The 26569-nt window shown below is 36.0% G+C and overlaps 1 protein-coding gene across 4 annotated transcripts in view; it reads right to left on the reverse strand.

Annotated features, from left to right (window-relative positions):
- CDK8 (cyclin dependent kinase 8) overlaps positions 1-26569 on the reverse strand; it is a 118057-nt gene that overhangs the window by 14375 nt on the left and 77113 nt on the right. For 3 of the 4 annotated variants that reach the window (XM_060637495.2, XM_060637494.3, XM_060637492.3), the window contains exons 5-9: positions 14220-14277; positions 11712-11843; positions 4503-4646; positions 1982-2051; positions 1143-1215 (exon numbers count right to left, since the gene is read on the reverse strand). In XM_060637495.2, coding sequence (XP_060493478.1) covers positions 1143-1215; positions 1982-2051; positions 4503-4646; positions 11712-11843; positions 14220-14277 — 477 coding nt within the window. The remainder of the gene's footprint in view (positions 1-1142; positions 1216-1981; positions 2052-4502; positions 4647-11711; positions 11844-14219; positions 14278-26569) is intronic. The other variant, XM_060637497.3, reaches the window with a different exon arrangement.

Below are 26569 nucleotides of genomic sequence, written 5' to 3' on the forward strand. Positions count from 1 at the left end.
TTTTGCTAGAATAAATAATCCGTATGTTGAAGGATCTAACTTACCTTCCTATTTGGGTCCTATTTCAAGTACGTTATAAGAAACCATTATTTGGATAATAATATATTGTGTGCTAATAAGATAGGTTAAGTACTGCTTTTTAAGTTGCTAATAAGATATGAAATATAGGATATAGGACATGATATAAAAATAAGTAGAAGGTGTAGGAGCAGAAGCAGTAGACAGAGAAGAAAAAGCAGAAATAGAAGACATGTTTGCAAGTGGCCTGGTACTGTAATAAAGGAAAATATAATCTTTTCAAGGCAAAAAAAAAAAAAAAAAATCCCACTTAATGAACTCATTTAAAAATACCGGGAATAAAGGATTAAAAGAATTTTAAGCCAAATATAATACAGCCTGCTCCCCCAAATTTCCAAGTATGTTATATAACTTTCTTAAAAACATAAAGCTGAAAATCACTTTTAATTGTAATGATGTAAAAGTGGAAATTAAATTGTAAACAAATTTAAATTGGCAATAGTTGAATATAATCTCATAAATTATGATAGCGCATGGATTCTTTCAGTTTCTAGGTCAAATTATTTTTCCATTATACAGTAATAAATCACGCAACTCTCATATTCTTCCAGAAAATGCAACTAGTGCACACCATCACTGAAGGACTTCTAATACCCCAGTCTGTAAGAGTATCTTGGGAGTTAAAAATTTTATAAACAATCTTTCAAAGATTTGAAATACAAAATAACCTGTAAAAATTATTTCTGAGCAGTGGGATGGTTTTTCTTTTAGATTCTTCGAAATATTTGGAACTTTTAAATAACTGATGAAAACCAATAAATGTAACTTTAAAAACGTTCTCGACAGCCTTGGTACAAAGACAACCTTTAGAAAATCTAATATAACTGAACATTAGTCTGTTAAACCATGTTATGGGTTTGCAAAAACAAATATTTTCATGCCTTTACTAATATGCACCAACCAGATGTCTGCATTTACCATTAAAGTACTCTAAAAATAAATAAATAAAAAAATAAAAATAAAGTACTCTAAGAGTGCTAAGTAACCATATAAAGTGACCCCCAAAAACCTCTGGTTGGGCTAATCAAGGGGAAAAAAAATTATTATTGTTCTCTAAAGCTTACCAAGTGGAATGCTTTACTATCTGGTTTAACTTTATGTTTTTCCATGTACTTGATAAGGCTGCAGTTGGTATACCTGAAAGAGAAATACTATGAAATACCTATTAGATTTTGAGGTTAATTTTACATCGGCTGAGGCTTTTCCAAACATTTTAATAACAACCGGTACAGAATATGTATAAAAAATGGCGTTATCGGCATAGCATTAGATCAATTTCATGTTTCATTCATGCACACTAGTCACTTACGAATGGATACCACTGAGTAAACACAAAATAATTTCATAAATAATATATACTGAATAGCATTTTTTATATGACTCTTATCTCAATAACTACAGGTCAAACGTTTAATTCAATCTTTTAATATAAAGAAAATTTTTTTTACATTTGTCACAGGCCTATAAACTGTCCTCTCTCCCAATTCTCTGATCTTGCATTGCAGATAAATGAAATATTCCTTCTTCTCTGCTAAAGCCTACGTAAAATGACTACACAACCCAGGTGGGGAGGCAAGTCAGTGCTAGCAAGGCTGGGTATTTCAGTCTCTTACTGCTTCAGCTAATGATACTTTCACTGATGCAGCTTCCAGAAAGTAATAGGTACCGAAAGGGTTTTTTCCTACCCAAATCAGCTACTAAAATTAGCTGTTTATCTTCTTTATATCATGTAAACATCTTGAGCAATAAAGAATGCCACAATGTAAAATATTTATTAAGTAAATAAGTAAAATTGTTTGTTAGGATAACCTTGTGTTCCGTATTCTGTCGAGTATTCGATCTTATACCTAAGTATTGTGGGAAAGCAGAAATCAAAAAAGGGTCTACTTTCTTTCCAACTTACGTATTTCTTCTGAAATCTTTCATTAATGTTGAATGTTCGGGCATCTTTTTTATATCTTCCCAATCTTTATCTGTGGAATACATTGATAACATTTTATGTTGTCTAGGTTCCTGTTCTCAAGAATTTTAACAAGTTACCTCAATTTTTATTACACGCCATACACTTTGACCTTCCATGAAAGCACAGATCTCAAATAATTGACTAGCTATAGAAACATCTAATCTTGACCTGTAAATACAATTCTCATCCCTTGCATAGCATTAGATCTCTATCTTTTTGAGTTTATCTTTTTAGTGCCTACTTTCCATAGAATTTACTATCAGTTACCTCAATTTCTTTTTTACCTCAATTTCTATAAGTAGAGGGGAATAAGCTATTAATAAATATTTCTCTTATTAAATCATTCTATTTCTGTTTGTAAAACTACTTTTTCCCCTTTTCCACTCAATACCTTGGTTAAATCAGCAACCAATCTCTTCAATGGCAAATGTAGTATCTTTTCCCTCCATAGCTATAAGATGCACTTTAAAAAAAAAATATGACCCTCCTTACTTTCACTTTATTAAATACACTGCTTTACGTCAGCAACCAATGTAAGCGACAACAATTGTCTGAAATAGAACAGGGTAGGATATAACTAGTATGCAAAAAAGTCAGCTGATGGCTTGGCTAGTTTCAATAACAGTAACAGAAACAACCCCAGCTACTAGGTACATTAGGTGGAAAAGGTTTCAGTTAGTTCTCCTGGCCTTGGACTTTTACTGAGAGACTACCACGTGCCGTACGACAACAGGTAGTACAACAGGGAGCTTAATAGCTACCATTATTTTTTAAGTGGCCTTCAGAGGTTTCCTTCCACTTACACAAACAGCTACTACCTATCCTCCATAAATACCACATATTGTAAAGTCAACTAAATACACACTTTAAACTCCTACATGGAATTTTCTCCTTATTTCCTTGCTCTGATTTCTCTATTTTGTCAATTTCTCAAGCTAGAAATCTTGATAATCTTTTACTTTTCCCTCAATTACACACTTCCTATAAACAATTCCATTTTTGTCCTTTATTTCCCATCCTTTTTTTTTTTTTTTTTTAATCACTTACACCTGGAGTACCGTGATACAGGCAAAGAGCTGGCTTGCAAGGCTTCGGTTCCCTCTCTTTAACTGACTTTTACCGACCATCACATGCTAATCTCTCTAAAATGGAACATAAACCACATCACTAGTTTTCAAGAACTTATCATGGATTCTCTTGCACATTAAATCTAAACCCTGCTGCCTACTTTTCAAATTTCTTATAAGCTGAGCCTACCGTAACTATTGAACTACACGTTAAGAATCATCTCCTACAGAAGCCACCCCCACTTTCACCTCCTTGTAAGCCATATTCTTTTGCCTCGGGCCTTAGAGATGGTGGACACATCCCAAAGTGGGAAGAAAAGACCATTCTCCTCCACCTACTCCATCCATAGCTATTATTTAAACATTCTACTTAGAGTACCACAATATAAACTCCCAGAAGGCAAGAATCATGCCCGTTCTATCAACAAGATTTTATGCATAACTCCGTGCCTCCACATGGCAGGTACTCAAATATTTAGTGAATAAATACAATTCCCATCACAAAAAAGCAGTCTTCACTGAACTGTTGACCAATTCTGCAGAATGGTAGTATTTGTGTTAACACTCCAACAAGGGAATGAGAAATTATAACTCCCAGGTATTTCTGCATTAGTCTTGAGTTACCCTGACCTGAGAAAACTTCCTAATGAGAAACCATTTCTAAGAAGTACCTCACTAGCCAATATTATGTATGTGTTTTAAGCAAATATCCATTATTCTAGACTTCTGGGCAGTTTTTGGTGACTGATGAACTACCATTCTGTGGTATAACAAAGGATGGAGACACAGCTGGTGAGGTCTAACGCCTGTGATGAGACACCTTAACAACTTTCTCCCTGCCACTAATCAGTGCACGCAAGGTTGCTGTTCTAATAGAACACTTAAAAGAATGTTCTTACCAGCCAGGGTGATAGAGCAAAAATATTCTATGTTTCAGATTATTCAACATAATGTGATTCTGTACAGTGCCCTGAATGTAAATAATGTTCAAAATTTACACTCAAATCCCAAGTAATGGCATTATTATACGTACTGCCGGACCAAAATACATACTACTGAATTTTATTTATAGTTTCCCCTGGTAAGAACTAAAGGCACCTTTTAATACAGATATCGCAAACATGTTATCATTTCAAATATTAAACAACAAAACAAAACAAAATAAAATGAAACAAAAATATACTCCTCGAATTCAGAAAACCCACAAATATCTTTACGCTAATATGTGAACTCCAAATTTTGCTATTTCTAAGGATCTTTGATTAATGCAAGTCACAAATATAAAGAACTGAGTAAGAGTGGCTTCATCAGCTTAAGATACACACCTTTCCAATGAAGATATCTAAGTTTAAACAACAGTGATTTAAAAACAAAAACAAAAACATAATGTGTACCTGCAGGAAATCCCATTACATTGAATATTCTGTCCAGCTGGTCATGGTGATAAGGATTACTAGTTTTGATGTCCTCTTGTCGACAGTGAAATATTGGTTCTGACGTTAGTAGTTCTGCAAATATACACCCTATAGCCCAAATATCTTTAAAACAAAAAGAAAAAAAAAAAAAAAGAAAAGAAAAAAAAAGGAAAGGAAAAAAGAAAAAGAAAGGAGGAAAATAAAGTGGTTCTTTCCAAAAGAAAATGCATTTTTATCGTGGTGGGGAGTGGTTGTTTCTTGTTTTCCTAATAAGTCATATTAATTCCTAAAGCAATTAGAATTTAAAATATCATGGAATACTGTTTGTAAATATATTCCCACCCAATCCACCCCAATTTTTCATTCCCTATTATACCTCCATTCCACCCAGTGGCTTCATTCCAAATTCAAATCAAATTTATTACCTACATTTTTGGCAATTTTTAAATGCTTCAAACATTACCTTATCTATGAAATACATACAAAGCTACATATGGAGCACAGGAACCACAAACAAACAAAATTAAACAAAAAATAAAACAAAAACAAGAAAACCCAAATAGCCTTTGAAATTGGGCATACTTGCCAAAAAAAAGTCAGCACAATTTTTTGAGGTAAAAATATTTTTTCTTCACCTAGTTTATGTACTTGCTAATTTGTAAAGTCTAATGATTATTCTCTCATGCAAGCAAGGTCATATTCCAATAAGAAAAAGACAGTGCCTGACCTCAAATATTCTAATGAAATCACATTTCTACTTGAACAGCTTTTTTTGTTCAAAGTATTTCATTATGTTACAGTAGCATCAGATTTTCCAATTTAATAAAGACAAGAAAACAGGGAGCAAAATTCTACTTCAAGAGGCACAAAGGGTACAAACTCACTGGAATTACTTATAAAAGCCAGGCAAATGTATGCCTCCTTAACCCAACAAATTCCTTTCATTCACTTTAAGATATAGGCTAACTTTCATTCAGACTGAACTTTTACTCAACAGAACTGTTATTAGTAGAGGAAAGAGCTACATGCCAGTTTAGAATTTAAAACTGAAACTATTTAGTTTCCACTCTTGAGAAAGCCCTAAGCCAACAAGGTTGACTTCTCCATACTAGTAAGTACAACAGTGTGTATATAGCAGACACTCAATCAGTGGTTTTTGACTGATCTTATAACCATGGTAAATAGATATAAGGATAGAGGGAAAAATAAAAATCACTGTTTTATTAAAGGCAATTAATCAGGTATGTTAATAACTGTCACATAAATAGAAAATGAGAAAAAATGTTAATTTACAAATTAACTGAGAATTCCTAAACCCTAAAACTGGAATATAGATCTTGAATGTAAAATTATCACATGTACATTTCAGAGTAACAAGTTAATCGCCTATTTATTAGAGATTACACAACACACTGATGACAAGCGATTTTTAAAAATGATGCTGTGTTTGCGTATCAGTTTTCTCCCATATCAGAGAACCAAGTCAGCCAGTACCACCATATGGAAAAGTACCAAGAAACACAAGCCAAACTATATTATTTTTAGTGTCAGAAAGTACACGGAAAAAACGATTTTGTGATTATTCTCTTTCCATGTGTGCCAAATAAATAGCTTGACCTATGACAATCTTAATCAGAGGGAAGGGAGACAAACTAAGTAGCATCACAAAAAGGGGCTGATGGGTCAGTCTGCATGGGTAAAACTCTACTCACAGCACCCAAAAGACCGGACAACTCATTCTGGTTAGCTATGAAAAATTCTAAAGAAGAAAACAAACTAGGTAAAGGAAGATGAAGGCAAGTAAGTCGTGTAGCTATCCTTAAAGCTACATTGCTTCCAAAATAAAAAGTCAGAAAGTAGGACGAAATAGTTTATTAAGCCCTGCCTAACCTTACCCTAATACCTCTTTGTATCTTTTCTATTATCTCTTACCTTTTAGCAATCTCATCATCCTTCCTTTCTTCAAAATCCTGATCCAGACATTAATCAGAAAGTTAAGTTAGCTACAAGCAGGCTATTATTTCAGATAAATTTCTAAATCTGTGAAAATAAGTCTCTCCTTCCTATCTTGCCTGATTTTTTTTTTTTTTTTTTTTTTTTGGGTTGTGCCAAGTTCGTGAAAAAGTCCCTCCCTGTTCACCTCCCTGCCTACGTCCTTCTAGAAGACTTTCCAAGGTAAAAAACCTATGTATCTCATCTCCTTCTCAAAATGTGTAATACTTGTGTATAGCTACTGAACTAACCAGCCAAAGTAGATAGGAATTAGCATGCCATGTAGACCCAAGGGAAGGGGGGCTTGTTAAATAATGTATTAATCAATAGATGTATTAATAGCAAGTGTCTACCTTAATTAAAGAGTAAATTCTCATTTCTCTTTATCTTATAATGCATTTCCCACTTAACAGAATGCCACATAATCAGTGGGCATTCAGTTATTTGAGAACAAACATCTGAGTGTACCATACTCCAGTAAAATTTTAAGACTGCTTTAGTGATGATTAAAAACTGAAACTCCTCTTTCAGCCTGGTCTACAAAGTCAACCAAACAAAACCCCAAAATACTTAAAACTGAATTAAACTTTGTCGCTGGGAGTACAATGTTTACTGACCCATTATTTACTCGCTCTGGTTTAATGATTCAGCTTGCAGGTCTATAGAAGTGGATAAAATCTGTTGGCGACAGCAGGTGGGGACAGCATATCCCTCTATGCTCTTTTGCTGCTTCTTAATATCCTTCAGTGTAACATAATCCACTAACTACGCTAGCAGATTTCACCCTTGTAAAGGATGCCCCTGAAACGAACTACTGAGCAAGTAATCTGTGCATCAACTACAAAGGTTCTTCTATCAGCTGCTCAAACCACAATGATCTGACAGGGAAGTAAAAACACCAGGCAAGTTCTTTGATAAGTAGCTTTCACTGTGGGTGGTGTGTGAAATTTGTTGAATACTTTAATGGACCCTGAGGCTACTTACACAGGTAGTAGGAGGAATGCCAATGTGGTGGAGAGACTGGAATCGAGGAAGAAGTTTCCTTTTTTATTCCCTTATTCTATTTTTAAAAATTTATGTTAAAAATGGTTTATGTATGATTTCTCGCTTTCAAAAAAGTAATTTGAAAGATATGTATATTGTAACACTTTTGAGTCAATGTCTGCATAAAAGAAAAGGGCTTTCCAAGGTTGATCTTGGCCAAGTCAGGTATTCGTGGGGTGGGGACCACCACCACAAAGGGTCTGGCACTGACCTCGGTCGCAATCATCTACACTCCAGTCAGTCCCCTCTGCAACTTCCCTACCTCAGAAGCAATTGTGTTATCCAACGTCACAGAACTTTTGGATTTAAACGGGAATCTAGGAGATGATCTAGGCTAAATTCTCACTTTCAAAAAATGAGGCCAAAGAACTAAATCTTTGCTAAGGGCGAGCATGAGCGCGTATACACCGCCCTCCTGCCCCAGCGAGTGACGGAGCTAAGGCTACGAGTCAGATTAAGTTGCATACGTTTTGGCTTCTCTTGTTTCTCTAACAGCTATCCAATGAATTTTGATGATGAGAGGGAGTAAAAGGGGAAAAATATGAAGAAAGGCCTTCTCCTTTCCAAATTATAAAGCCATTTGGACAACTGGCTGGTAGTTTAGCTTTGTGACAAGCAGCCGTGCATCAAAACTGCCAGACTAGAGATTGTCCTCGTGAACAGTAACAGGTTATACAAAGCGCAATGTTCACAATAAAATGTTTCTGGAGAAAAAGATAATACACAGTTTAAGTCAGAGACACAAGCTTCTGTGATGGTGTATTTTTTACTTCATTTCAATCAATTCAAAGTCTCAAGTTTTCAGTTGATAACAGCTAAGATTAGGCAATAACTTCTTTGTATCGTCTGTTAATATGTCTTATCAAAAATAACCCTGCTCTTACATATTCATTTCTAGATGGAAAAAATAGCTATGCATCATATTAGTTTATATGCTAAGCACTTAGAACACACGTATAAAAAAGATAACCAAACATGTGCCTAGGTAATAATATGTACCCCCAAAACAGGACTAGCTTCAATAACTTTTCCTTCTTTCTAACTGACTTTTCAAAAAGTATTCTATTTTGGAGTCATTTCAGATTTGTATAACAGCCACAAAGATAGCACAGAGAAGTCCCATATCTCCCTGACTTAACTTTATCTACCTTTATTTTTCTATAAAATGAAATTGATGTCAAAGCAGGTACAAAGATTAGTGAACATAAAGATTTTCTGAGGGCACCTGGGTGGCTCAGTCAGTTAAGTGTCCTTTTGAGTCTTGATTTTTGCCTCAGGTGATGATCTCAGGGTTCGTGAGTCTGAGCCCTGCGCTGGGCTCCGCGCTGAGAGCGTCTAGCCTGCTTGGGATTGTCTTTCTGCCCCTCCATAGCTCATGGGCTCTGTCTCGCTCTCTCTCAAAATAAATAAATAACCTTTTAAATTAAAAAAAAAAAAAGATTTTCTGAAGAAAGACATGTTGGGCTCAGGTTAAGACAGGGAAATAATCACAAGTATTTCTTCTTTTCCCTCATTTATATACACTGAAATGGCAGCAACGTCCTTTCTGAACAGGAGGAAATCACTGGGGACAGGATTCGCTCATTTATTCAACAGAGAGTACCGAGTTCTCACTGTGTACCCTGTAGGCACTGGCCTACCGGGGTGACCAGCTGGGCAACGTCTATCTACTTTAGTGGATTTTAGATACTGTTCAATGTTACCACGGCAGTAAGCTAGAAGTGGGATGGGGAAGGCAGGGTGACTGTATGATCACAGCTCTCCCTGAAGAGGTAGCGTTTTGACTAAGATCTGAATGAAAAAAAAAAAGAGACTGGCTATATGAAGACCTGACTTGGCAGAGATATATAAGAACATTTCTGGAAGCTGGAAGGCAGATGGAACAGCTCAGAGAAGACCGTAGGCCACAGTATTATTGCCGAGTGGGAAGCAGGCCTGCCCTGTACAACTTCGTGAAGAGTCTGTCCTTGCAGCACCAGTTCCAAAGTCTGTATTCTATAAACAGTTCATTGTCCTTCCCCTAGTCCCCTCTGCTGCCCTGGGGCTATACAAAACTTGGGCCCAAAGTGGAAAGACTCTTCCCTTAAAGAATCTGAATGGTCTCAGGGCAAAGACTCGTGCATGCTGACACTTGGGGATCCCCCTGTTAAAGTTCTCTGCTAGATTACCCTAACGTCTGCCAATCAACGAGCCCTATGATCTGTGTACACAAAGTTCGCAAGCACCTTTCTGTTAACGTGACTCTTAAATATGAAGAGACAGGCAAGGATCAAGAGCACGACGTGTGGAAGGGAGACACCAAGGCAAATTAATAAAAAGGGAGCCTATAAAGAAAACACAGGTAAGTATTCCAGGAATACAGCACTGTCCTCACAGATATTCAAGAAGCTTCTTTCCATAATACAAAAAATTAACAGAGAATAAGAAGGGGTTCTAGGAAAAAAAAGACAAAAGCAGAAAAACAGAAGAAAAGTGGCATAAAGGATTACCCCCAGGAGTCCAATATCTGCCCATACTCAGTTTAGGAAAGAGAAACACAAAAGGCAGACAGAAGGAGGGGTGCCTGGGTGGCTCAGTTGGTTGAGCATCTGATTTCAGCCCAGGTCATGATCTCACGGCTTGTGAGTTCGAGCTCCGTGTCAGGCTCTGTGCTGACAGCTCGGAGCCTGGAGCCTGCTTCCGATTCTGTGTCTCCCTCTCTCTCTCTGCCCCTCCCCTGCTCATGCTCTGTCGCTCCGTCTCAAAAATAAACAAACATTAAAAAAAAGTTAAAAAAAAAAAAAAAAGAAAGTAGACAGGATGAAATCAAAAGACTAGTGTAAGAGTTTTCTACCGACTTTCCACTATGAACTTCAGGATGAACGTGCTCACCAAGGAGCCAGCACATTACTGTGAAATACAACGATAAGAATTCTTATCTGTTTTCAGAAAGAAAAACCACCGAAGTAATCCACCAATGAATAAGACTGGCATGAGACTTCATTGGCGACACTAATGATACAAGACAATGGGGGAGCATCATCAAATTTTGAAGGAAAATTATTTTGTACTTAGAATTTTAAAGCTGGCCAAACTGCATGATACAGTATGACACAGGCATTTTTCAGAAATACAAGAACTAGAAAATTTACCTCCCTTCCAAAGCAAGTTACTTGAGAACATGCTATAGCAAAATAATAAAGCCCAGAATGAAACACATCCAACACAGAGGAATTAAAAAAAAAAAGAAAAGGCAGGATTAAAATCAATCCAGAATACAGCAAAGCATAGATGATTTCACGATGGAGTTAACCAAGGGACAGAAAAAAAGCAGGCTCAATGTCATTCTGGAGAATGCAGAACAGGTTAAATAAGCAATAAAAACACACAATAAAGGAGAAAAGAAAAGCAAAGCACATAAGAAAAGTACTCGATGATAAAATTCAGCCAAATAAAATGAGGCGGAATAAAGACTCAGTAATGGAAAAGAGGTGGTCAAAGGACTGTGGTAGTTGAGCACTGAATTCATTATAATACACAACCTGAGAATAAATGGTGGGAATTACAGCTGGCAAACAAAATTAATGTCATAAACATCAACAAGCTAGTAATAATAACGATGACAATGACATTTCTAAGATAGCTTATAAACTGAGAGCTCGGTGTGGAGGAAGTACAAGAGTACTAATTTCCTAGTCGTTCACTGTAGGGAGGTAACCAGCACAGTCAAAAATTGAAAAGTGAATTAAGATGTTTTCAACTCCCACTTTTTCCATAATTTTTTCCCCTTAACTCTAAGGGGATCTTTTAGAAGTTAATATTTCTTTTGCTGAAAGAAACATTTGTCTGAAGCTTAAGGGTTTAGAAATTTTACTGTGCTTACTTCTCTTTTCAAGTAAAATTAAATTTAAAATACATGTTTACTTAGAATGCATAGTATGATCCCATATGTTTTAAAAGTTTTAAAATACCTATTTATCTGTCGGAGAGAGATGCTTGAAATAATACCCTCCTAATGCTAATAATGGTATTTCTAGGTAAAAGAATTTTAGGACCGTTTTTGTTCTTACTTTTATAATTTTCTGTATTTGATTTAATATATAGAAATATGTATATTTTACAACAACAAAGCCACTTTTCAAATGTCATGGAATTTTAATTAGTTCTACTCACCAATAGCTTTGGTATAATGTCTCGCTCCAAGAAGTAATTCTGGGGCTCGGTACCAGAATGTTACGACTACTGGATCCAGATCTGCTAAAGGCTTCAAAGGTGAATTAAATAATCGGGCAAAGCCCATATCAGCTGTAAAAAAAGATAATAATAATGTTGAGTCAATAGATTTTTACAAATTTAATTGACTACTCTAATTTTACCATTGTTATTTCATAAGATAGGAAAAAAGTGCTAAATTTGCAGGGCAGGGGGAGTGGGCGGGGGGGGGGGGGAGGGGGACACCAAAAACGTTTCATCCCTTTCAACAGCCTAAATATAAACCAAGTCTGAGACCTTCAATCTTGGCAAACTCTTGTCATTTGCTCTTCACCTGGGTTACAGAGAGGCTCTGCTATCAGAGGTCAAGGGTGACCCTACTCCCCTGGGCAGATTTCTTTCCACCTGTCGCACCAATGCTGGGGACAGGGTTGTTAAGCTGCACGTCCATTCTTTGTACTGGTAATAAGCATTGAGACACCAGATCAGTTACAGTAAGGCCTTCCATTATTTGCATCAATAAGCCTTGTTCACTGGGATCATCAGAAGTTGACGATACAGTATGTTAACACCACTATTTCCCCCCATTTATTTTGGCTGAATTTTATTAGCTTAACTTTAAAGACTCATAGTAACTTTTTTAAGCTGGAAAAGACTTTTTAAAGGCCATCTAGTTCAATCGCCTCCCTTTTTTAAGAGGAAAAAAGAAGAAATTTTCAAAAGAAGAAATTAAATGATTTGACAAATGTCATAAACTCCTAGCTCAGAACGGGAGCTGTGGCATTTGACACAGTTTAGTAAGTACTGTAGTTATTCAGGCATGGCTGTTTGTCCTACTACACTGTAATCTTAAAGGCAAAAACTGTCTTTTTTCATCTATGTCTTTTAGAATCTACTGTCAGTACACGTAGCTTTTGTCAAATACATGTTGAATGAACAATCAATATTTATACCACCTATCAAAAATGTCAAGACTTATCCACCGTTTGTTTGGTTTTGCTCTCCTAATATACATTTTTAATGAAGTAGGCCCTTGTCTAACCTACTCAATTATGGAGGTTAAAAAAAAACAACACAGAAATTTGGCAAAGAATTAAAAACATGACTCACATTACTAAATACTGGTTTATAGAAGAACTAATATTTCTTTTTAAATGTAAATGCGTTAAGTCACTGGTATCCCCCCAAACTTGCTAACATCATACACATTATATAGAAGTATAATTCCAAACTAGATTTTAATTTGTTATATAAGATCTCCCCAAATCTTATAGTAAAACCATGCCTATAACTACTAGTTGGCTGAATCTTTTCTATTTTGCATGCTTTGAACTTACATTTGAACTTGATGCAACCAAATTGGGCTTTTTAAAACACAAGTAAGGACTTAATAGCATTTGGTGACTCTATGGTAAGTACTGACAGGGCCTAGCTCTTAAAGGGAGTCAATGACTAGGAGCACTTTGAGGTGCATCAAATGTTTGTGATACTAAAAAATTTGCAAGGTTTGTACGATAAAAGACCATTCTAAGAGTCTAATTAAAAGCGTAAAGTGAGATCTGGGGACTTTATAGGGGAGGACAGGGAAGAGGGATTAGCAACACCTAGGTTTTTCTTTGTTGGCAAAGTGGTACAAATCAGATGATAATTCGGATCTATATTAAACCTTCAATCAGAAATCACTATTTACTTTTTTGTATACTCCCACAATCCTGCTGCCTTTAAATATAATTTAGTTACAACATTTCTTCTACCCACACACAAGACAAACTAAATAAATGCAACAAACACAACTTGGAAAAGACAATGAAAAAAATAACCAGTTAGAATAAATAAATTTTAGTTCTATCTTTATAGGTACCAAACCAGAAATGGGTAAAGTTTTGCTTTCATATATAAGAAAACAGAGCTATTAGAAAACACGCCAAGGTATAGAATGCTTGTTACTTTTTTTCCCCCATCAGGCAAAGGCCTTCTATAGTAAGACAGGCTAGTTTGAACTTAAGGTTCTGTACCTATCCAGCCTTAACGGTTTTCCTAGTTTGTAATTTCTGATCTAGACAAGGTCAACAGAGGCATATGTTCTGATCTAATCTGGCTCAGGTGAACAGAACTGATGGTATAATTACTAGCACGCTGTATGCCCTTGTGACTAAAGGTGAGGCTGGCTTCTAACAGGGATAGAAGCCACTCACCTCTATAGGCTATTTTTAATGAACGCAAAGGTTTCTAAGAAACTTTCATGGTTTATTTTATAATTAGAACACTTCAATCTCTAAGGATTGTCTGACACCTTTTAAGAGTGTGAAACATTTTTCACTTTTAATGAAAACTCTTTAGAAATGGCTTTGATCAGATTGAACTACATGAATATATGCATATTATTACAGCAAAAATCAGAAGTGATACAGCTGCCTGCAAAAGTTTTAAAAGAGTGCTACGCTGTGACTTATCAAAGATAAAACATACCAATTTTTACTCTTCCTCGCTCAGGACCTTCACCCATAACTAAAATATTAGCAGGTTTCTGTGGAAACAAAATAGTGTTTTTTTTCAGTAGACAGTAGTGGTTTCTTTTAAATAGACAATATGCCAATATAACATAAATCCACCTTTAAAAAACCTCATTTACTCAAAAATTAAAATCGAACACAGGAAGTCACCAAGGAAACTTTGTGTATATATGCAAAGCAATATGCAAACTTCATGAAGGCCCAAATATGGCAGTGCTCTTCTGCATGTAGAGCGAAGGCTTTTCTTGGCCCTTTTATCAGTCTGTTTTCACTACTGTGGAGCATCTGACAGGAAGTTTAAATATTGTGCTTCCTGCCAACTTATATATAAAATGCCCTGCAACTTTAAGGGAAAATGTTATCTTCAAAGATGACTTCAATCTAAGTAAAAGGAAGGAGGGAAGGAGCCACCTGATATCTCTGTTCTTTTCTTTTGAAATGGCAAAGTATGTACCTATGTTTAGACAAATAAATTCTAGAGAAATCAATTTACTAAAGTCTTTCCTACATGAATTAGCAAAGTTAAGAGGAATTTTCTATGACCTCAATGGCTTTGAGGTTTTTATGTTTAAATAAAAAGAGAAGCTAAAATTTAAAGGGAGATTTTACAGAAGTAAAATTTCAAACAGTGTTATAGTCTCTAAATTAACTGTCATCTACAATCTGTTAGAGTGAGTGATATCTACTATATTGACATGTGAGGTTCGCCCCCTCCTCAGCAAGAAGTAAGAGGAGGGGAAGAAGGAAGGGAAGGGGGTTGTGGGGGGAGAGCAACCCCCAAAACTTTCTCACCCTGCTAGCCTGTCTACTTGGTCTTTAATTCTACCAGTCTGCTAAACAGAAGTGAAACTAGATCAGAACGCCCTTCAAATAGATCAAAGGAACCTTAAAATTAAAGATTTTTATGAAACCTGTTTACAGTAGTAACCAATTCACAGGCTTGCCTAACCATATTTGGTAATAGCCTCCATGCTATTACTGACAAAATGGAACATAGAATATATTATTCTATCAACTACTACAGATCAAAATTTTTTCCCCAGCAAAAAGAAAAGAACTGCTGAAATGGTAGCATATACATTTCAGAAATTACAACTCCCCACATTTTTCAAGGTGCGGAAACTAGGCACCAGAGAGATTAAAGGACTTGCCCTGTAAGTATAATCTACAAGATTGGGGCAACAGTAGAATCTACCCCATGTCTTAAGACTAATGCTCCCTTCCTAATATATCATTTTGAAAGTAACTTTGTGAATCAAGTTTTTCAATTAATGCATACTATAATAACAATAACAATGATGATGATAATGTTTCCTTCAAGAAAAAGGTTTTGGAACCTCTATCATTCACACACACACACACACACACCTGACCCCCTGGGATAACCTGCAAGGTACCAAAAGGAAGTACAGAACTAACAATACTCCCCAGGAGCTACCTGTAAGTACTGCCTAGCACAAATAAAATTGCTTTTGTGCACCATGTTCATCAATCACCACTGGGTTACCCTCTGCAGAGACTTTCAGAGCTCAGCCTACTTCAAAATGAAGTCAGATCTCTGAGACTAGTGTAAAGTGTTGAAGGCCCAGGAGGGCTTTCCAAGAGGAATCAGGCAGCATTTCTACTTGGCAGAGGGGAGAGGCTTGCTCTCAACTACCAATGTGGGCTTAGGAGGGAACTTCCATGCCTGTGCTAGAACTCTCTTATGGTCCACTGGGGCAGAACTCCCTAAACATCTCTTGAACCCATTCCCTACTCTTTAGCCCCATTAGGATTCTTTCCCCATCAAATCCATCTTCTGTAATGTGGCCAGGGTCACCTTTCTAAGAGAGGAAGCTGATCATGTGACTCCCTTGCCTAAAATCTTCCACAGCAACACGGAAAATTCTTACAAGATTGGGTGAAAACAGCACAACACAAAATGATACATAGACTGTGATTACAAAGAGGTTTTAAAAAAAGTATAATGAGTAAGAACTAGAAGAACCGGAAGAGTTGGTGACAGTGGTATAGGCGAACCTTTCAAAAGTCTTTGAATCCTTTTGCCATGCCTTATTACTAAAATACTATTTCTACTTTAGCCTCTCACCACCTGTGAATAAGACCCAAAGTCCTTATGAGGGGATGCAAGGCACCTGCAAGCTCATTCCCACCAATCTTTCCCGTCCCACCTGCCACCACCCACACTGTTTTCGGTGTCCTGTGACTAGACCTTTCAAAACTAAGTCATTGCTATCCCATTACTTCTGTCCCCAAAGACCTTTCCTTTGTTATTTGGCAAAATCTGATTCTCTCCCCACACCCCCCCTTAATGACATAAATAGTACACGAATACATTCTGATTGTAAACAATTCAGACCATAAAGTCACGTCTAAACTAAACGTTAAAGACCCTTCCTTCACCCATGGCTCCTGCTCCTCAGCCATACCCTAAGTCCCACCCCCTTCTCCAGAGATGCAGGTTGCTTAACTGGTTTGCTGTGATGAACTTTTACCACACTTCAGTGCTCAATCCTAAAATGCAATCTCCATATCTGGCAAGAGCAGAGCACATGGACATCTCTCTCCTCCTTTTGTTTTAGATGTAGTGGAAAATCTTTTTTTTTTTTTCTTACTCATTCAGCAGCTGGGCCCATACCTGAGAAGCCCTAGGGTGAGTGGCATCAGTCAGCATGCTACAAGGTAAAGGGGGACAAACACCCTCTCTTGCTCCTCATTCTGTTCTCGACTCATCAGACTGGTCGAGTTCCAAACCTGGGTTTCAGCATGGGGTGGGGAATACACAGCTTCTCTGTCAAGGTCTGGTCTAATACTGGGGCTTGGGGCCACAGCTCTAGTTAATAGTTACAAATTGCTTTTCTAGGCAACTCACTGCCTATTTATGATCTGAAGCAGGTCTTGGGGATAAAAGCCATTACCAACATTACCTCTGTAAGTGAATTTAAAATTCAGGTTGGGCCATGCTATATAGTCACAAGCAAAAGAGAATGGTGTTGTGTTGTTTCAGTAACACTATACACAACGGGTCCCTCCTCATGTTATTTTCCACGGTAGCCTTCTATATGCCCCAGGGTATGATGTTTTGATTCAGTAGGTAAATCTAACACTAAATTTCTTTTATCAATATAATCTAATGGAAGTCTCAAGAGAAAACAGGCAGAAAGGCCCTAAAGATCAAAAGTACTTTTGTTATTATTTCTGTTTTGTTGCTTAATCAGTATTAAGGAAGGCTTCAAAGACTTGATAATTTTTGTTTGTAGTACGCTCACATAATATTCCCCAAAAAAGCTAATTTCTTTTTTCTTTCTTCTTTGTCTACTAGGAGAATCTGGTAGGGATTTTTAGCTCTAGAGCCAAAACTTCCAAGTAGTTAGTGACAATACATGAATCAAATTAGTAATAACCAGAACTGTGATAAACAGTCCATTATCTTTTATATGCTATTCAACATAATCACTTTGAAAGCATGTATAGAATTTTACATTTTAATGAGGCACGTACTCTATTAAACTATATTTTTGCTATGGAGATCAGAGGTCCAACGTGTTAGAAGTATTATTACATCATAGCAACATCTTCAAACATAGCTATGCTATGCACAGACATTACAGAGCACCTTTTATTGCCTATTGAACGACTAAATAAATCAATGAGATACCTGAAGTATACTTCTTGTTTGAAACTATTATATCCTTCTATTGCTGTTTTGTTTCTCCCAGAAAAAAACAAAACAAAACAAAACAAAAACCTGTTTGTAATTAAAAGAACATGTCCTTGTTTTATAGGACAGGCTTATGGCTTTTCTTGCTTTCTGTTGGTATGCTTCCCCCAAAACTCAATTATTTCCTAAAGCAAGATGTTTGTATTGCAGAGAAAACCATTCATGTAGAGGCATTCTCTTCTCCAGAATTTGTCATGCTGTGAAATAGTTCACTGATGACTTTGGCACACAGCAGAGATGGCAAATTGGTTTCATTTCGGGGGTCAATCCTGATTAAAAAAAAAAAAAAAAGGTTAAAGACTGCAGGGAGCTCTATCTTGAGAAAGACAAGAATTGGGCTGATCCGGAAAGTGCCAATATCAGATACATCTGACAGAGGTGCAGAAGTGGAGAATGATAGCCTATCTGTCCCGATAACTGCCAAGACCTTATTTTAGGGGTGAAAATGGGGTCTTCATATGCGCACTAATGTGTCAAGGCAAAATGGAGACTTGCAGTCAACAGGAAAGTTTGATTCTTGATGGATCTATTAAAAAAAAAAAAACACAAAAAAACAAAATACAGCTACCCATAAGAAACCACTGCCAGTGCTGTTCTCTAAGATTTATTCAGAATTTAACTTCCACAAAACATTGTACACTTTCTGGGGGCACACATTCTAGATAATAACTTTCAGCTTGCTTGTTAATCAATATGTACAATACATACTAAAAACCTTAACTCTGATATACATATATGAGATTCAAACATGAGCAGCAAAGTCTTAAATAGACATATATTCGGTAATTAAAAAAACTGTTTTATAAGAAACCTTGTAAGGAGTGGAGTTAGAGAGAAATTTGGAAATCCAGTGAATAAAGTCTGGAAGACCATTTATCATAGTTTCACTTTTTCTTCCAAGCTATGAATTTTAATTTTTTACCTCTAATATTAAAATTTACCCCAGTATTGCTTCTGAACATCTTTAAGCTAAAGAAGAAATTATCAACTACTCTAGTAAAGTTAATTCTTGCTTTTTGTATAAATTCGAAAAAAAAAATGTATAGAATTTAACAAATTCTGTTTCCTGATGAGAAAACAGATGTTACTTTATAACCAGTAACTTCATCCTCTACAGTCAACAGTTCAAGTACTCTACATTTATCCCTGTATTTGAGGAACTAAGAGGCAGTGAGGCCTAGAGATCAACAGAGCAGCAAGCCAGGGGCAGACAGTTTAGACTAATGGGTAGGGTAAATTCAGGCAAGGAAAGGCTTTGCACAGGTGATGACAGCTGACGTGTGAAAGCTCAGGAGCTGGTCTGGAAGATAAGCAACGGGAGACGGTGCCTCCAGAATTTACTAATGTCCTCTAGGAAACCAGTGCAAGGCTGGGTCTGCACCCTCTCGGGGGATGGAGACAGCATGCACTAGGGCATCGAAACACATGGGTGCACTGACGAATCTTTTACTTACCTAACAAGTCCTCTTTTAGGGAGAATAGGAATTAGGTTCTTTGTCAGAGTCGATGCTAATCAAGATACTTTGAAACAAGCATTAACTACATGGCAGTAATCATGCTAATAATAGATGACAATTCTTCTCAATAAGCCTCTCCTACATCCCTCCAGTCCAGACTACTACTCTAGTTTTTGTTTTCATCTAGGTGATACAAAAGTAAATAAAATGGTCTTTCACCACGTTGTGAATATGATCATCATAAGTATTTCTAATAATAAACATGATTCACATTATTAGTTTAAAATTGCTATCTTTTAAAACGATAAATTTTGAATTTTTAACTTACAAAATTCTTAACCTGTCCCTTTTAGGCAATTGAGGCATAAAATACTAGTTTAAGTGCAACAAGATCAATCTGGAATATAATGTCCTATTTTCAATGACACAACAGTCATTTTCTTACTGTCACAGACTACCAGAAACAATATTCATTTCATTAACAATGAAACATGGGGGCACAGAACAGAAACATGGCAACAGAAATAAACTTTAATTTTAAAGCAAAGCTAGAGCTCATTTGTTCCTAATAAAGAATGTGTGGGTGCATATATTAATACATATATGTGTATATTTTCTTATAGATGGAAATGTATTTTCCAAGTTGGATTTATTGAATTGTATTTTTGTAAAGTTTTAAGGTATGTTGTAACCATAGTTTAAGCAAAGAATCTAATAAAGTGCCCAATAAGAAAAAAAGTACCTATTACTCGAAGACTAGAAAACTGAGTAACATTAAGGAGATCAAATACATCTTAAGGGAGAGGTATTAAGGGGTAGAGACAGGATATCAAAAATCTTTTAGTTTTCAAAATAGTTCCAGTTTCATTATTAAGAATTTAACTAAATTTTGGGAATGCAAGCTGGTGCAGCCACTCTGGAAAACAGTATGGAGGTTCCTCAAAAAACTAAAAATAGAACTACCCTATGGCCCAGCAATGGCACTACTAGGCATTTATCCACGGGATACAGGTGTGCTGTTTCGAAGGGACACAGGCACCCCCATGTTTATAGCAGCACTATCAACAATAGCCAAAGTATGGAAAGAGCCCAAATGTCGATCGATGGATGAATGGATAAAGAAGATGTGGGGTGTGTGTGTGTGTGTGTGTGTGTGTGGAGATACACACACACACACACACACACACACACACACACACACACACTGGAGTATTACTTGGCAATCAAAAAGAATGACATCTTGCCATTTGCAACTACATGGATGGAACTGGAGGGTATTATGCTAAGTGAAATTAGTCAGAGAAAGACGAAAATCATATGACTTCACTCATATGAGAACTTTAAGAGACAAAACAGATGAACATAAGGGAAGGGAAACAAAAATAATATAAAAACAGGGAGGGGGACAAAACAGAAGAGACTCATAAATATGGAGAACAAACTGAGGGTTACTGGAGGGAGGGGTTGTGGGAGGGGGGATGGGCTAAATGGGTAAGGGGCATTAAGGAATCTACTCCTGAAATCATTGTTGCACTATATGTTAATTTGGATGCAAATTTTAAAAGATAAAAAATAAAATTTAAAAAAAAGAATTTAACTAAATTTACCAAAAAAAAAGTATACATAGTTTATATTTAAATCTGAAAATCACTGTAATTCCAAATACTATTCTAAACAATCTTAATTTATATATTTGATAGTATAACAGTAATCAGTGAGTAATACTGTTTTGTGTTGTCTTCCCAAGTATTATTTTCTGGACAAATCTGGATGTTTGTACATTACACTTACTAACTACATTGTATTTTTCTATTAATAGATAGCTGGTTGTATTTGCCCCAAACCCCCACTTCTGGAATCAACCCTGATGATGCTCCCATTGACAATGTTTGTATAAATTATACTTGCCTCCCCTCAAACCCCAAACACCCTGAAACATACACCAGGTAATTGGGATGAAATCTCAAATGTAGAATTATCAGACCAAGTAATATCAAGAGCTTTATTGTTCTAAAACCAGAAGTTTTTCTTTAATGTTTACTTATTTTGAGACAGACAGACAGATAGACAGAGAGGGGGAGACAGCATCCCAAGCAGGCTCTGCTGTCAGCCCAGAGCCCGACACTAAGCTCGATCTCATGAACCATGAGCTGAAACCAAGAGTTGGATGCTTAACCAACTGAGCTACCCAGGTGCCCCACAAAAGTTTGTTTTGTTTTTTAAGTTTCAAAGGTGGATACATGCTCAATGGATATAACTTGGGGAAATAAAGAAAGTACAATGTGCTTGATAATAGACGACTGAAAACAAAGCAACTGTATATAATCTCTAAACTAACAGAGGGCCACTATAAACATTATCAGTATGCCTTTTTATTTTTTCCTCCATATAAAAATTAAAAATGGCATTATACTAAATACATTGTTTGTACCCTCCTTCCTCACTAGTATATCATGAAGATTTTTTAGTCTGAAAATTACTTTCCTGATATAATATTCATGAATCATATGGGTTCCCTGTAACTTATACCAATTATCTCTTATTAAAATGTTGAGGTTGTTCCTAGTTTCTTAATAAAAGAAAAATAATGCCATAACAAACATTTCTGTATGTACCTATGATAAATTCCTAGAAAGTCAAATTATTTGCATAAATGTTATAAACATTCTTAAGGTTTTTTTGGATACACATTAACAGATTTTGCCCTTGAAAGGTTCAAGTATCAATTTTATAAATTCAACATTGTTTTATACAAAACAATACTATCAAGTATGATAAAAGCAATGTGTATCCAAGTAAGATTTTATAATTTTTATTAGCTTGATACATAACTTAAATATTTTAATTTGAGGATCTTTCATTGATACGCATGTTATGATTTACTCTCTCTAGATTTACCTGAGGAGGCTTAGGTTACTAAACTTAAATATTCACATCAATTCTCTATATTCTAGTTAGTAAAGGTAGATTCAATTATTTTTGCCATTTTTCTAATATATTACTTTCTTCTTGCTACAAACTTTACATTTTATATTTTATAAGAGCATTTATACTATTGTTTTCTATTAAGAGTATTTTTACTCTTGTTTTTACATTTCAGCATATCTATCATATCTTTAGTGATAGGAATTTACTTGGTTAGGAATTTATCTCCAGCTAAAACTAGAATAAATATCTCATTTTTTTTAAATATTTTTTTTTAATATTTATTTTTGAGAGAGAGTGAGCAAGAGAGTTGGGGAGGGACAGACAGAGAGAGACAGAATCCGAAGCAGGCTCCAGGCTCCAAGCTGTCACACAGAGGTCAATGCGGGGCTGGAACTCACAAACTATGAGATCATGACCTGAGCTGAAGTCGGCCGCTTGACCGACTGAGCCACCCAGGAGCCCCTACCATCCAGATTTCACCATTAATATTTTGGTATATTTTCTTTTGTTGACGTATTTTTCACTCAGTATTTTACTTCCACTATGTTGAGATCTGCTTTCTCTCTTAACGTTATAACAACATTACTTACACTTACCATAATTTTATTACTTTTTTACACTTCAATCCAAGTTAGTTAAAACACAGCGTAGTAATGATTTCAGGAGCAGAATTCAGTGATCCATCACCATCCCTTACATACAACACTGAGTGCTCATCCCAAGTACCCTCCCTAATGCCCATCACCCATTTAGCCCCTCCCCTTAGCAGAGCCCTCGGTTCGTTCTCTGTGTTTAAGAGCCTCTTATGGTTTGCCTCCCTTTCTATCTTATTTTTGTTTCCCTTCCCCCATAAACATAATTTAAAAAGATTTTTCTTTAATGTTTATTTACTTTTGAGGGAGAGAGGGAGACAGACAGCAGGAGCAGGAGCGAGGGAGGGGCAGAGAGAGAGAGAGAGGGACACAGAGAATCCAAAGCAGGCTCCAGGCTCCGAGCTGTTAGCACAAGGGTCTCAAACTCACGAGCCATGAGATCACGACCTGAGCTGAAGTCAGACGATCGACTGAGACCCCCAGGCTCCCCCACCCATGAACATAATTTTAAATGGCTACACAACAGGTCAATTTTTCTGCATGTTACAATTTGCACATTTTCCAGTTGTTACACAGGTACGTTTTTTCAATTTGTCATTATCAATAATGCTGTGATGGCCTTTTCACCATTTTTTAGTAATATCCGTAAGAGAGTTTGTTAAAAGTAGGATTGCTAGATCAAAAGGAATGATTGATTGATTGATTGATTTGAGAGAGAGAGCGTGTGCACCTGCACGAGTTGGGGAGAGGGGCAGGGGAAGAGAAAGAATCTTAAATAGGGCTCCACACTCAGCATGGAGCCCGACGCAGGGCTCAGTCCCACGAGGGTGAATGCAGCCCTTTATTTTTCTTCTTAATTTTTTCTGTTGTTATTCTTTACTTCTTCTTACCTTTTACCTACTTTTTTATTTTTAGATTCTCCTCTTCCTCCTTACCATGAAGGCCCAGACTACCTGATTTTGCCAGCCGGTGTTAATCAAAAGGAAACAAAAATAAAACTAAAAGAGAAGATCAATCAGAAGAAGAGAGAGGTCAGGGTCATACATTCTGGTTTTTTGACTCTGCCTTATAAGGCATACAGCTACGTAACAAGTGTACCGCACTAAGAACACTAGTCGCTGCTGGAAATGCTCAACGGTGACAGCATGGTTACTGCCGCATGCATTCCCAAGAATCACTACACCGGGTAAGGAATGGGAATGGTCACTTCTAAGATGCCTTCCAACTTTATAGTCTATTAGTTTATGACATTAGGGAACACAAAAAAATGCTCTTCATTTCAAATGGTATATGGTGTTTACATACACAGATTTTTAAACTAATGATTAAAAAAATTAGCAGTCTATCTCCCATCATTTACATTTTCGTTAAATAGGCACCTTGAATTGTACTGACCTAAATTACAAGCCTGTCTGTAGTCTGAAAAGGCCATGAATTCAGAGAATTGAAACTAATCTTTGAAACTCACACACCTATTGTGGCAAAGGGAGTTAGGGATCCTTAGATTATATACCTACTTAAAAGTATTATATCTATGGCATGATATATATCTGAAGGCAAATTATACATAAATAATAAAAATGGACATAGGTTATTACAACAAAGGGACACTCTGAAAAACAAGTAAAATCCTAACTGTACTAGGGGCAGGAAACTTTAATAAAGAAATATTTCTTCAACAGTTAATTCAATAACTATTACTAATTTAATATCTAATTGTACCTGAGGAAACTTTTAGTTTTACCCAATCTAAAAAAAAAAAATCCTATGTGTTGATTAGAACATTTATAAAAATTTACTCAAAGTCCTGAACTTTTATGTTGAACTGACTTTGAAATATGGCTAGCTGCATGTGCTTATTTCTGTAGGAAGACTTACTTTTACCCTCTTATATAACCATTTCTCATTTGCTTGTATCCAGTAAAGACCTACAGTTATCAAACTGAAAAAGACGGAAAGATATATATGGCCAAGGGAGCCTGTGATCTAAACAGGTTTAGATAACAATTTTAGCTCAGATAAGACAAAACCTTATCTAATATACTCTATCTTTAAAGATTAAATTACTTTGACAAATCTTCATTAGTCTAGAAGACAATATAATACTCTAATATTCTAAAAGGCCTGACTCTACTATTAGAAAGCTAGACTGGAATATTAATTTTTTATATGTTTTTCAGAATATAATATAATACAAAAAATTCTGAAACTTATTTTTAGAAAAAGCATTTCTTGGTATTTTGACTATAGACAGTATGTCTCTTTTCCTAATGTAAAAGTCTAAAGGCCAAAAGAGAAAAAGGATATATTAACACTATATCCAGTAGTAATAACTTCTATCAGGGACCCGGTAAATTCTTGTCTTTAATATGATTCAAAAGTCCTTTAAACAAAACCTTCCCAAATCTGCCCTGTTTTTGGAAACACACTGCTCTGGATGATAGTAAATTTTGTTTATAAAAAATGGAAGCAGTTGGGGCACCCGTTGGCTCAGTCCATTAAGCATCTGACTCTTGATTTTGGCTCAGGTCATGATCTTGCCATAAGATTGAGCCCTGTGTCAGGCTCTGTGCTGACACCATGGAGCCTACTTGGGATTCTCTCTCCTTCTCCCTCCCTCTGCCCCCCCGCCCCCGCTTAAGCACACTCTCTTTCTCTCCTTCGAAGTAAACAAAACATTTTTAAAAAATATGCAAGCAGTTGTGTAAATGATATAATGATGTTATCCCGTCAATTATGTCAAAAGAAGAGAAAAACAGAGAAAAGATATATCAGACTCAAAACTCTGATAATCCTTTACTTCTATTGAATTTTCAGGATCACTCAAAAATATCGTCTTAAACTCTTAAAAAAAAAAAAAAAAAAAAACCTTGACGAGATTATTTAGAATAACCCTTCTTGATTGGTGAGAAATTTGACTAAAAAAATTCTAGCAGTGTGTTGATAAAGTATCTGAAAAGACTCATTCAGAATGTAAAAGTAGCCTAACAAGCAACATGTAAACCAAATAGCAGCATTTTTATTGCCAACTTGTAACGTGTCTTTATAAAATGTATGACATTTGCAGCTGCCATTTAGTAAAATCAAGCGGGCTACTTTTTCATTATTTACATATGATAGAATGCAGTCCACTGTGTATGCTCAACATTAATATCAAAATTAAGCAAATGTGGCATTTGTCAAGAAATCAAACATTGTTTACAAACAATCAAATCTTTTCAAGGAAAATTTCCAATTGGTCATTTAAGTAAACACGCTTTAGAATAAGCACGACATTCACAATAATAATTGAAATCAATGGAAATCTCATTTAAGTTTGCCTCAATCAGCTGTTATCAATAAAACCCACGCTTTATCCTCAAACCTAAATTTTATGGATACAATCTTAATGCTATACAATCAAACAAATAAGAAAATTAGAGTAAATCACTGGAGCTCCCAATAAATGAAAGAAATCTCAAGTAACAAGCATGATTAAACCTGACATTTCCCAGAGCATTTTTCTTCCCAAAATCTGTTTTAAAGAAACATGCTTACATGGTCCCCACACTCATTTTATGGAAGCTAAAGCACAGAGAAGGGGCAAAAAACAGAGCAGAGGCTGCAA

This window comes from Panthera onca, chromosome A1 (genome assembly GCF_046562875.1).
Source record: "Panthera onca isolate mPanOnc1 chromosome A1, mPanOnc1 haplotype 2, whole genome shotgun sequence".
In the NCBI taxonomy this organism is placed as follows: Eukaryota; Metazoa; Chordata; class Mammalia; order Carnivora; family Felidae; genus Panthera; species Panthera onca.